This window comes from Pyrgilauda ruficollis, unplaced genomic scaffold, assembly GCF_017590135.1.
Source record: "Pyrgilauda ruficollis isolate IOZ18807 unplaced genomic scaffold, ASM1759013v1 scaffold16, whole genome shotgun sequence".
NCBI lineage: Eukaryota > Metazoa > Chordata > Aves > Passeriformes > Passeridae > Pyrgilauda > Pyrgilauda ruficollis.
In genome coordinates, this window is record NW_024514764.1 from 297,657 (window position 1) to 309,658 (window position 12,002).

At 50.9% G+C, this 12,002-nt stretch overlaps 1 protein-coding gene across 1 annotated transcript in view; it reads right to left on the reverse strand.

The window, feature by feature from the left end:
- Positions 1–12,002, reverse strand: part of LMF1 (lipase maturation factor 1) — a 140,707-nt gene that overhangs the window by 88,372 nt on the left and 40,333 nt on the right. The window contains exon 4 of the mRNA XM_041462069.1: positions 8,090–8,238. Coding sequence (XP_041318003.1) covers positions 8,090–8,238 — 149 coding nt within the window. The remainder of the gene's footprint in view (positions 1–8,089; positions 8,239–12,002) is intronic.

Sequence of the window (12,002 nt, forward strand, 5' to 3'; positions counted from 1 at the left end):
CTTCCCATCTCCCTCTCTGGTGACGGATCAAGGTCCGTGGTGCAGGAAGGATGAGCTGGATCCTGGCTTTTCTGTTCTGCAGGGAATGTCCCACAAGGAGCAGGTGACACAGGTACAGCTTCTTCTACAGCTGTGACAGCAGCAAGCCAAAGGTGACAACCAGAACTGCACCTGATGTTCCCACCAACCTCACTGAATTCAGATCCCTGCTGCTTCTTCCATGAGAAGAGAAGAATAACAGGATGCTCCATGCCTGGAAGGGTTTGAGGACAGGCTGGATGGATGCTCCATGCCTGGAAGGGTTTGAGGACGGGCTGGATGGATGCTCCATGCCTGGAAGGGTTTGAGGACAGGCTAGATGGGGTTTGGAGCAATCTGGGATGGTGGGAGGTGTCCCTGCCCACAGCAGGATGGGCTTTAAGGTCTGTTCCAACCCAAACCACCCCGTGGTTTACAGTTCCTTAGCCAGGGAAGGATGGCTTTGTGCTCCTCAGCTGGCTCTGCTTTGCTTTGCACCTTGCCCATCCCTTCCCAGCCCTGTCCAGCTCCAAGCCTGGCACCTCCACACCATCCTGAGAACGCTGTGAGTATCCAAGGCCAGGCTGGATGGAGCTTGGAGTAACCTGGGACAGCAGGAGGTGTCCCTGCCCACCTTTCCACCCCAAACCACTCCAGGATCCCGCCATGATCCAGGTGAGCAAACCCCACCTGCCTGCTGCCTTCCGCACAGAGGGGCTCTGAGGTGGCCCCAGGAGCTCAGGTGGACCTCCAGGAGCTCAGGTGGACCTGCAGGAGCTCAAGGGAACCTGCCCAGAACCAAACCAGAACCACCACACCCACAAAGCCCCGCACGGGCGGAAACCGCGCTGGAGAACTCCCTAGGGCTGACTTTTCTTCCTTTGATTTGCTGCTGTTTCCTTCCATCAAATCCCCCAAAAAGCCCCTCTGAGAAGCCACCAGCAGCATCTGGGGGGCTCCGAGGGCAGCGCTGCGAGCAGTGGGTGAAAGGGATTCTGCAGAGCCCTTGGCATTGGCGGCTCCTGCCTTTTCCAGCCACCAAGGAACAACAAGTCCCGCTGCCAAGGGCTATTACCAGAGAAATGGAGAGAGATCAGAGGCACAAAGGAGGTTGCTAAGGAGTCAAGTGTGGGATCCCTGCAGAGAGGAGGAGGCTGCAGCTGGGACGGCAAAGGTCAGAACATTGCAGACATCATTTTCCAAAAATTCCCATGAAGGGCCGGCGCGGGAGCCGGGAGCTGGCCCCGCCGTGCTCGCCGAGGAATAATGAGAAAGGCAGCGAAGAAAGCTCCCTTTCTTCCCTCCTACCCACGCTAATGTAATAAAACAAATTAGAATAATTATTCTCCATTTCAGGGCCATAATGCCCAGGATCAGGGCACGCCTGTCACCGGGCTGACATCTACATCCGCTGGATTCTGCTGCTGCTCCCCCCTTCTGCATCTCGGGATCGCCCCAATTCCAACTTTTGTTTGATTCCATTTTACTGCAGGCATCCAGATTCTGTTTGCTTCAAAGTCTTCCTTATTTTTGCCAGAAAGTTCATCTCCCTTCTTAGCTAATCACAGCCCCACCCTTTCCAGTAACCTTTCAAATGCCACCCACGTCCTGACACTTTTAACAGGCTCCAAGCAAAAACAAAACAAGGAACACCAAGAGTTTCACACGAACCGCAAGGTTCTGAAAGGATTTGCTGCAGTGGGTTAAAAGAAATATTTTTTAACAGCAAAGAAAATTCAGAACTGTTTAAAAACATATTAAATATCAAGTGATGTATAAATTATCTGGAAGGAATGGATCCTTTTTTTGTGAAAAGACATCTCGGAGAAAGATGGACAAATCTACAGGAAAAACTGTGATAATTTAAGGCGAAAATAATTTATTATTATAATTCTTTCTGTACTATTTTTTCCTCAAAACTGTCACTTTAAATGATTCTTTATCCTCCTGCAAAAGGGGAAAATATCTCTTGTGTAGATTAGAAGCAGCAAAGGACTGAAATTATTTTCTAAGTCTCTGCCTGCCAAAAACTGCTCCCAACTCCTCTGTTCTGCAGCCACTTCCGAGGATGTTCCTGAACAGCTCAGGAGGGCTGAGCCTGGATTTGGGAAGAGGGGGGGCAGTCTGACAGAAAGGGAAATCTGGGAAGCAGGAAAAAAAATAGAGAGAAATTTTGTTTACAGGAAGCAAAGCAAGGGGAGGCACAGCCAAGTCACAAATCCCAAGTGGAAAAGATGCTCTTGGGTTTCCCAAAAATTCCCTAAATTCCCCTAAACTCCCCCTAAATTCCTCCTCAGGACCTCGTGTATGATGTGGGGAGGAGCAGAGGGAGCAGCCCCTGGGAAGGGCTCTCCAAACTGGGAGATAAAAGGGGGAAGAAAACCCTTCCTGAGGCACCATCCCAGACCCTGCAACACTTTAAAGGGCATCACCCAGAGAAGGTGTCCAGGGCACTGCACACAGGGCAGATTACCAAAGAAAAACACATTTCTGTTATAAAGAATAAAATTATCACAGAACACACCTATTAAAGGATCTCATTCCTGGGACAAACCCAAAGTTTGGGATTGGCCTCATGGCCCCAGGACCCATCTGGACACAGACCCCGGAGTCCTCCCAGCCCCAACACCTGCAGCAGCCAGGCAGAGATTGGCAGCTTTAAACCTGAATTTCCTTGCTTTGGGCACTTTTAAATTAAAGTGGTAATGTGCTTTAAATCCCGTTTCCCTGGTTTTTCACTCCACTCTTCAATCCTTTCCTGCAGAAAGTAATCAAGATGTCTCAGACTCACACTCACTGCTCCAGCCACCTTCCCTGGTAACTCATTCCATATGGCTGGGATCCTCTGTGAGGCACAGCTCCACCTCCATTCCCTGTTTATTCCCAGTTTTCCAGCCTGCTGTTGCACCCCTGATGCTCAAAGCTCCCCCATCTCCTCCGTGCATCCCCAGAAGGGACAATTATCCCTTGTTTTCCCTGTTTCCTGTGGCTGCCCCATCCCTGGGAGGGTCCAAGGCCAGGTTGTGACAGTGGAAGGTGTTGGGGTTAGAACTGGATGAGTTTTAAGATCTTTTCCAAGCCAAACCATTCCAGGGTGATATTCCTTGTACAGACCATCATCACAAGTGACCCAGGAGTGCTCTGGATAATGGGCACATCCCAGCAGGGCTGAGAGCTCCAGGGAAGTGCTGCTGGACACCAACCAAGCACCCAGGATGCAGCCTGAGCTCCCACCCCAGGGCTCAGCCAGGGAACGTTGCTCCTGCACCCAGGAACAGCCCAGGGCAGAGACATCAGGAGAAGCCCCCCAGCACTGCCCCCTCACCCACTGCAGGGCTAGAGGATGAACCTGCTGCTCCAGGGCTCTTCCCAAACCCCTCTGAGATCCCATTCCCGTGCTCCTGCAGCTTCCAGGTGTGCTCAGGGCTGCTGCACTTGCAGGCACGTGTTGATGACAACCAAATTCTCACATTTCTGAGCTCCCACAACGCCCCTCAGCCCCTGCCCTGCTGAAGAAACAGAAACTCTCTTTTATGGCTTACTTTAACAATCCCTGATGACTTTCAGAACACAAGGAGCTACTCCAGGCTTTCCCCAGGATGCTGTTGGCAATTCATCAGCTCCAGTCCAGCCCTGGGCAGGAATTTGGGCTCCCCCAGCACGTGGGTCTCACCTGCAGCAGGGAATTCCCCAGAATGTATGGACTCCATGAAGTTGTTATCTACTCTCAGGCCTTGCAGGAAAAACCCAGGACTAATGTTTGCTGAATGGGGTTTTAGCCACAAGGTGTATTTGATGGAGAGCTCCTGAGCAAGGCTGCTGCCCTAAAAACCCCCAAAACAACCCAAAAATGAAGCAGAAACTCTTCCCTCTGGGAGGGAAAGCCTCACCTTGGAAGCACAGGATGGGGATTCAATCAGAAGCTCCCCAAAAAGCTCCAAGCAGAGCTGGCACCAGTGGGACTGGGCCTTGGGAGTTCACAAGATTCAGGGAGATGCTGGTCCAGGGAAGCACAGCTCCAACCAATCCATTTTTTGGGAATCAGGGGTTATTAAACTCTGCACTTTGGGAAAAGGGCTGCCAGGAGCTCCCTCAGGACCCCAGCCTGCAGCAAGGGGCTGGGAGAAGGGGCTGACACCACCCCAAACCCACCCACCACTGAGGGAATGGAGCAGCTGGAAACCAGCTCTGCCTGCTGGATCAAATATTTGTGTAACTGGAGAGAGGGACAAGGCTTGGAGAGCACTGCAGAGTCCCCTGGCAGTTGCAGATGACAAAACACCTCAATGCCACCACACCAAGGACCCTGCTGGAAGTGGAGCTGCTCCTCTTGGGAAGGCCCTGTGGCTTGGTTAACACAGAACGTGTTGTGTGGTTGGAATCACAGAATTATCCAGGTTGGAAGAGACCTCCAGGACCACCCAGTGCCACCACATCCCCAAGTGCCACATCCAGTATCTCAAACACTTCCATGGTGACTTCACCACCTCCCTGGGCAACTCATTCCAATGCTGACCATTCCTTCAGAGAAAAAAGAAATAATTCTAACATTTAATCTGACCCTCCTGGTGCAAGTTGAGGCTGTGTCCTCTCATCCCATTGCCTGAGGAGTGGCAGAAATCTCAGCACACACCTCTGCCTCCCACCTCGTGACTCTGATGGCATCACAAACCCATGCTCTGCATCTTCCAAGCCTCAGGAAATCCGAGTGACAGAGAGTCACAAACAAAATGATGAAGCCATCAAACCACCGAGCTCTTCTGAGGGAAAGCAGCCCTGCAAATGTGTGTTTGCATCACTCACTGCCTAACGAGCTGCTGGCTCACACAAAGAGCCCCTATTCTGTGGCATGTTCCTGGGAAGCATCCCTCTTTACATCCTGCTCTAATGGATGATTAGGAACATCAAACATATAGATTGAATCACGTAATTATGCCTTTTAAAAAGGCAGCAATATTTGAGCTCAGCCCAGCACTCGCTGCCAATCAAACCCCGGCAGCAGCGCCTGCCTGAGCTCCTCGCCTCCCACCACTGCTGGGATTATCCCACTTCTCCCTAAACAAACCCAGCCAGCTCCTGTGCACAGTACAGCAAGGTCTGGACATGATTTTTTGGGAGGAGGTTTAGCCAGGAAACAGCAAAACTCCTTAATCATGAAATGGTTTGTGTTGGAAGAGACCTTAAAGATCGTCTCGTTCCAACCTTTCCTGCAACGTCCTCCTCCAAACCAGAGCAGCTCTGCTCAGTGCGAAGTCCCAGGTTGTCAGAGCTCCACGTGGAGAAAGATCCCAAATAATGAAACACTGAGTGGAGGGAAAAGGGGCTGCCAAGTGAAATCAGCCCCGTGGTTCAGGAAGGAACCATGGAAAAAAAACCAGGAGAGCGCTGGGATGGGAACCTGGGGAGGAGACACCACCTCGCCCACCCAGGGAACATTCCCAAAACACTCTCCTAACACCCAGCACAAGGTGAGGAAAGCCCAGCTGCCCCCAGGGAATGCTGCTTGCTTGGAGGATTTCCCAAGGAAAGCCTCACCCCAACCAGCCTGAAGAATCCTGGGAGAACCATGCGGGAAAGCCGAACTTCCTGCAGAAAACACCACCACTGCCAATCCCAGCCCTGGGGAAACTCCTGCTGCACGTGCTGAGCTCCTGGCCAGCTCGGGAGGAAACCAGAGATGCACTGGGAGCAGGTGCACCTGGGCTCCAGGAGGATCCTCCTCCTTCCCACTGCCTGCTGAGCCGTTCCCCAGCCCAGGAGAAATCCTACATGACTTCGGGCCCCAAAACATTAAAGATCCCATCAATCACTCGCTTGGGGGGGGTCCCCATTTAATGACCTTTCCGTGTTTTCCTCTTCTGTGGCTGTTGGTGATATATCAGTGTCTCAGACACACAGGGATGTGTCTCTTCCCAAAAATATCAGGAGTTATTGCTCTCCTGGCAAAGCTGAGAGCAGCGCAGGGATAACGGGAACAGAGATGTTTGGGAAGCAGAGTTTTCCTTCATATCCAGCCTGCCCCATAATTCAGAATATATGAGACACATCTGCAGGAAAAAATCTCAGGCAGATCCCAGTTTAGAAGGAAAGCAGGAAGCAAACTGGTGATCAGATCAATTTTAAAGGAAATTGGGGATGTTTGGCTACACTTGGTGTCAATTCACTCAGCAATCCAGAACCACAGAACCCTGGGATCACTGAGGCTGGAAAAGAACTTCAAGATCATCATCCATGACCAATCCCTACACTGCCAAACAGAGCAGAGCCCTGAGTGCCACATCCAGGCATTCCCTGAATCCAAAGAAGCATCAAGATCCTGGGATCCAGCCTGCATCCCTCAGGATGTGCTGACATTTGGTTCAGATCCCATTGGTAAAAAATGCCTCAAATAAAACCTTCACCCTGAGATCCCTGAAAAAATTCTAAGGCAAAATTCCAAAAAACCCAACAACTCCTCCTACAGTGATGATCCTCAGCTTTAAAGTTTTGGGATGTTCTGGAAGGTCCAAGCAAATGGAGCTGATGGGAGAACGCCCCTGCCACGCCCTGGTTTTAACAGGGATGTGTCAGGTCCTGATGGACTCCCTTACGAGCTGCTTGGGAATTCCCTCTGGCACCGGGACAGTTCTGCAGCAATTTTTCAGTTTGGAAGCACAGAGCAGAGAGTGACAGCTCAGAAAAGCAAAAAACAAAGGAGAAGAAATCCAGGGAAAGCTGGGAATTACCCACAGGATTCCAAGAGTCTTGTGGAAAAGCCACGACGCCCAAGTTCCCTTTAATTCCTTTGGAGGAGCCCCTCAAGTGCAGCACCAACACATCCACACAGATCATTCCCTCCTGCTCTTCCTCCTCAAAACAAAACCAGGAGGAGCGAGCTGAAGGATCCTGAGGACCAGAGCAGGGAGCTTTTCCTCCTTAGTGGGAAAACTCCCAAACCAAGAGACCCCGAGGCGCTGGATTGGCAAATTCCCAGCTGGGATGGGACATTTGGGATGGGACATTCCTGCTGCTGGCACCTCCAAGAAGCCAAAGGGGAATTCCCACTCACCGCTCCGAGCATGATCCTGAAAATCAGCCAGCGGAAACTCCAGATGACAATCCTGGAAGGAGGAGAGCCCTGGGGCAGGCGGGACAGGGTCCAGAGGGGGCACAGGAATATTCCCAGGAATCCTGTCTCCAGGAGCTGTGATTCCCATCCTGCAGGGCCAACGAGAAGTGAAGAAGGAAATAAGCATGGTGCAAGTGATGGAAGTTATCCTGGAATTAAATTTAAATGGAAGGATTAAAAAAAAAAAAAACCAAACAAAACACCTTGCTGAATCCAAAGAAGCATCAAGATCCTGGGATCCAGCCTGCATCCCTCAGGATGTGCTGACATTTGGTTCAGATCCCATTGGTAAAAAATGCCTCAAATAAAACCTTCACCCTGAGATCCCTGAAAAAATTCTAAGGCAAAATTCCAAAAAACCCAACAACTCCTCCTACAGTGATGATCCTCAGCTTTAAAGTTTTGGGATGTTCTGGAAGGTCCAAGCAGATGGAGCTGATGAGAGAACGCCCCTGCCATGCCCTGTTTTAACAGGGATGTGTCAGGTCTTGATGGACTCCCTTACGAGCTGCTTGGGAATTCCCTCTGGCACCGGGACAGTTCTGCAGCAATTTTTCAGTTTGGAAGCACAGAGCAGAGAGTGACAGCTCAGAAAAGCAAAAAACAAAGGAGAAGAAATCCAGGGAAAGCTGGGAATTACCCACAGGATTCCAAGAGTCTTGTGGAAAAGCCACGACGCCCAAGTTCCCTTTAATTCCTTTGGAGGAGCCCCTCAAGTGCAGCACCAACACATCCACACAGATCATTCCCTCCTGCTCTTCCTCCTCAAAACAAAACCAGGAGGAGCGAGCTGAAGGATCCTGAGGACCAGAGCAGGGAGCTTTTCCTCCTTAGTGGGAAAACTCCCAAACCAAGAGACCCCGAGGCGCTGGATTGGCAAATTCCCAGCTGGGATGGGACATTTGGGATGGGACATTCCTGCTGCTGGCACCTCCAAGAAGCCAAAGGGGAATTCCCACTCACCGCTCCGAGCATGATCCTGAAAATCAGCCAGCGGAAACTCCAGATGACAATCCTGGAAGGAGGAGAGCCCTGGGGCAGGCGGGACAGGGTCCAGAGGGGGCACAGGAATATTCCCAGGAATCCTGTCTCCAGGAGCTGTGATTCCCATCCTGCAGGGCCAACGAGAAGTGAAGAAGGAAATAAGCATGGTGCAAGTGATGGAAGTTATCCTGGAATTAAATTTAAATGGAAGGATTAAAAAAAAAAACAAACAAAAGACCTTGAATGCTTTTTAAGGTTAATTTGGGGGAAATCAGGCACCAGCTGCCCTAAACTAAACATCCCACACAGCAGGGATTCAGGGGTTTGAAGCTTTGGGGTTGTGTTGTTCTTCTCCAAGCAAAAATTGCATAAAAGGGGGGATTTTATAAAAAGTAATAACTTCTATGAAGCAAACAAAATGAGATTTAGGTGCTCTGGGAAGTGGCACGGGACAAGCAAGCAGCGCCACTGATTCCTCCAGTCATGGATGGATCCAGCAGTGCCATGGACTGGGCTGGATTTTTGCCAAAATGGGGCAGTTTTAACTTCAAAAAATAGCAATTAAGATCCCATTAGGTCTTGTCATCATCAACATTCAGTGCAATGAGAAGCTCGGAATTTTAATCACAAAAAAAATCAAAAAGGTACCAAAATTGTCCACTAGGCCACTTCCACCAACTGTTGGATTTTACACATCCCTGGATTTAACCAAATTACCCTAGACTGAGCTCAAAGCAGAGCTGTGGGATCCCACCACGAATCCATTCCCTGGATCCTCTGGAGCAGACAGACTCCACCTAATCCATGCAAATCTGTATTTTGCATTTTCTCCTCCATCCCAGCCTACAAACATTGGAATGATTATTCCAAGAGAGGCAGAACACACAGCTCTGTTTTGACAGGTGAAGTCCAACCCTCACCATGTCTGGAAGCACCAATTTATCCCTGCCAAAACTAAATTGCTGCAGCATTGTCCCACCTCCAATTATTCTGATTCTCAAATATTTCTGTGTGATAGAATTGTACTCTGAAACCATGAAAAAAAAAAAAAAAAGACATTAAATTGCACATTGCTGATCAGAATTCATGAAAATTCCTTGGTGGAGCCATCAAGGCTCTGACATTCTCAGCTATGCCAATTAAACCAGGCAGTGCCCACGGCTCTGGTTCATTCCCAAGGTTTCTCCAGGCACTTCACCAGTTTGATCCATAACAATTCCTTCACCCAGCCCAAAGAGGCAGGGAAACCCATTCCAAATCCATTCCAAACACATCAATCCCTTCCAGCTTCAGCCTGAGCTCCCTGATCCCCCACCCCAAGATTTTTCCAACCCTTGATTTGATGTTGTCACACAGGAAAAACCACTTTGAATTTCCTTGAAAATATTTCCAATAACAGTCGTGAAACCTCCTTTTTTTTAATCTTAATGTGCAAAAAACCCTTAAATCAAAATGGAATTTTTAAAACTCAGATTACACATCAAAGCCATTTAAAACTCCCCCTCCTCCCTCCACACAGCCTGTGGTTCCCAGCACAGCCCCCCCAGATGCCCAAATTAATGTTTCTGGAAGGAGAAGTAAGGAATATTGTCCCAAAAGCAGCTGCAGCAGGAAAGCACCGGTTCATCCCAAAAGTGAAAGGTTAATTGTGCCTGAACGCAGCTCCGGGGCTGACTGGCACCAAAAGGGTCGTAGATCTCCCTCATTCCCGCCGGCACAAGAATCCCACTGTTATCCCTGTTTTCATATGGTAATCACCACCCTGCCCTGCTGGGGATGGGTGTTGGGGTGGGATCCAAACTCCTGCATCCCTGGGCATCCATTCCCATGGAGAGCAGCACTGCCCTCACCCAGCCGGGCACACCAGCAGCATTCTCTGCTTGGTTTTTAACCCCAGCAAGGGGCACAGAAGGATGCTGGCATCCTGCAGGACAATTCCCGCACATCCCACGGCTCCAGGAGGATGCTCCCAGCACCCACGTGGGCAAAGCCAAGCCAAGCCTTGCTGGCATGGCCTAGACCACGAGTTCAGCTTTGCACCTGTGCTTTTATCCCAAAGGGATGGGCTGGAATCCTGGCACCAGCTGGCACAGCAGGATGGAGCTGTGCCGGGAGCAGCACGGAGTAAACAGCGCTGCCAGCTGCTGGGCACAGCCCTGGCACCCCCGGCTGCTCTGCAGCTAAGCCAGCCCTAAGCTGGGTTTAACTGCAAGTGCAGCCAAGCACAAACTCTACTCACAGGCTGGGACAGGAGTCTGGGCCCCAAAATTCACCCAGTTTGGGGTTAAATCCTGCTCAGCTCTGGCTGCTCCCTGGTGAGGGCATGTGGGGCTCTACTCCTGCCTCAAGGTCCTGCTAAAACCAGGTTTAGGGGCAGATAAGCTGGGAGAGGCTCTGATTTATTCACAACCCCCTTCCTGAGGGATGGAGTCTCCACAGCTGCCCATGTGGGATCAGTTTTCTGGGATCCATCACCCACTTGCATCATCCATCCATCCATCCATCCATCCATCCTTGTCCTGGACCTGTCCTGGCCTCTTCCTTCCAGCACAGACTCTTACATTAAGCTTGGAGAAGACCCCCAAGCCCACTCCTCTTTCAGGCTTCATCTCGTGCAAACAAACTGCTGCTGGATGCTGCTCCATGGCCACTGGAAGTGCTGGGGGTGCTGGAATTATCCCAGATCCTCCTGTGTTGCGGTTTCTATAAAAATTCCAGCTCAGTCAGGAAGATTTGAGGAGATGAACATGTTGAACAGCACAAGTGAATCCACAGCTCAGGGGACGAGGGGGGAGCTGGGCTCCAGCTCACCCTCACTGGGCTGTAAGATGATACCAGGCCCAAGAATTCCAAATCCATCAGCAGAACCTCCCGTTCCTCCCCGCTGACTCACACACAGTTGTTCACATCTGCCCTGAAAGCCTCAGAGTCCAAATCCTTCAGATTCTTAGACAGCTCTGAGGCTGGAGCCACGTCCCTGCTGAGCTTTGAGTGTTGTCACCTCTGAACACCACTCAGGGGCTGACAGAGCCCAAACACACTGTGACACCTGAAGGGAACTCCAGGATTTCTCCAGGGTTCCCCACTGACCCTCCCAGCCCATGAACTCCAGGATTTCTCCAGGGTTCCTCACTGACCCTCCCAGCTCAGTAACTCCAGGATTTCTCCAGGGTTCCTCACTGACCCTCCCAGCCCATGAACTCCAGGATTTCTCTCCTGGTTTTTGCCCTCCTCTTGCTGCTATCACATGGGAGCAGTGATGAAGGTGAGGAAGGTGATGATTTAAGTCCCTCCCAACTTGAACCATTCCAGGATTCTACAGTGAGATGCATTTGCTGATGTGGCAGTGCCAGGAGGTGAACACAGCCACATCCTCCATGTGCACCAAACACCCTGGGAAGCACATCCCAAACCCTCCTCCAACTGCAGCAATTCCCACACCCGACATTTTGTAGGGCAGCAAAAAACACAGACAGGAAGGAGACATCTCCATGGCCTGGGGGACTCAGAGAAGAAACTGGGATAGAATCATGGAATGGTTTGGGTTGGAAGGGATCTCAAAGCCCACCCAGTGCCAATCCTGCCATGGCAGGGACACCTTCCACTGTGCCAGGCTGCTCCAAGCCCTGTCCAACCTGGCCTGGGCACTGCCAGGGATGGAGCAGCCACATCTGGGACAGCCCCACTTTGGGGCTGTGGGATGGGAAGGCAAATATTGGAGCTTCAGGACATTGGGAGCTTCAGGAGCATCCACACAGAAGCCATGGAGCATCCCAAAACCACTGAACAATCTGGGAATGACGGGACCAACGACCTCCAGTAACATTCCCCAATCCTGGAGTCTTGGGGGTGAAACCCATCCCATAAACAGCAGCAAACCCCACCAGGGCTC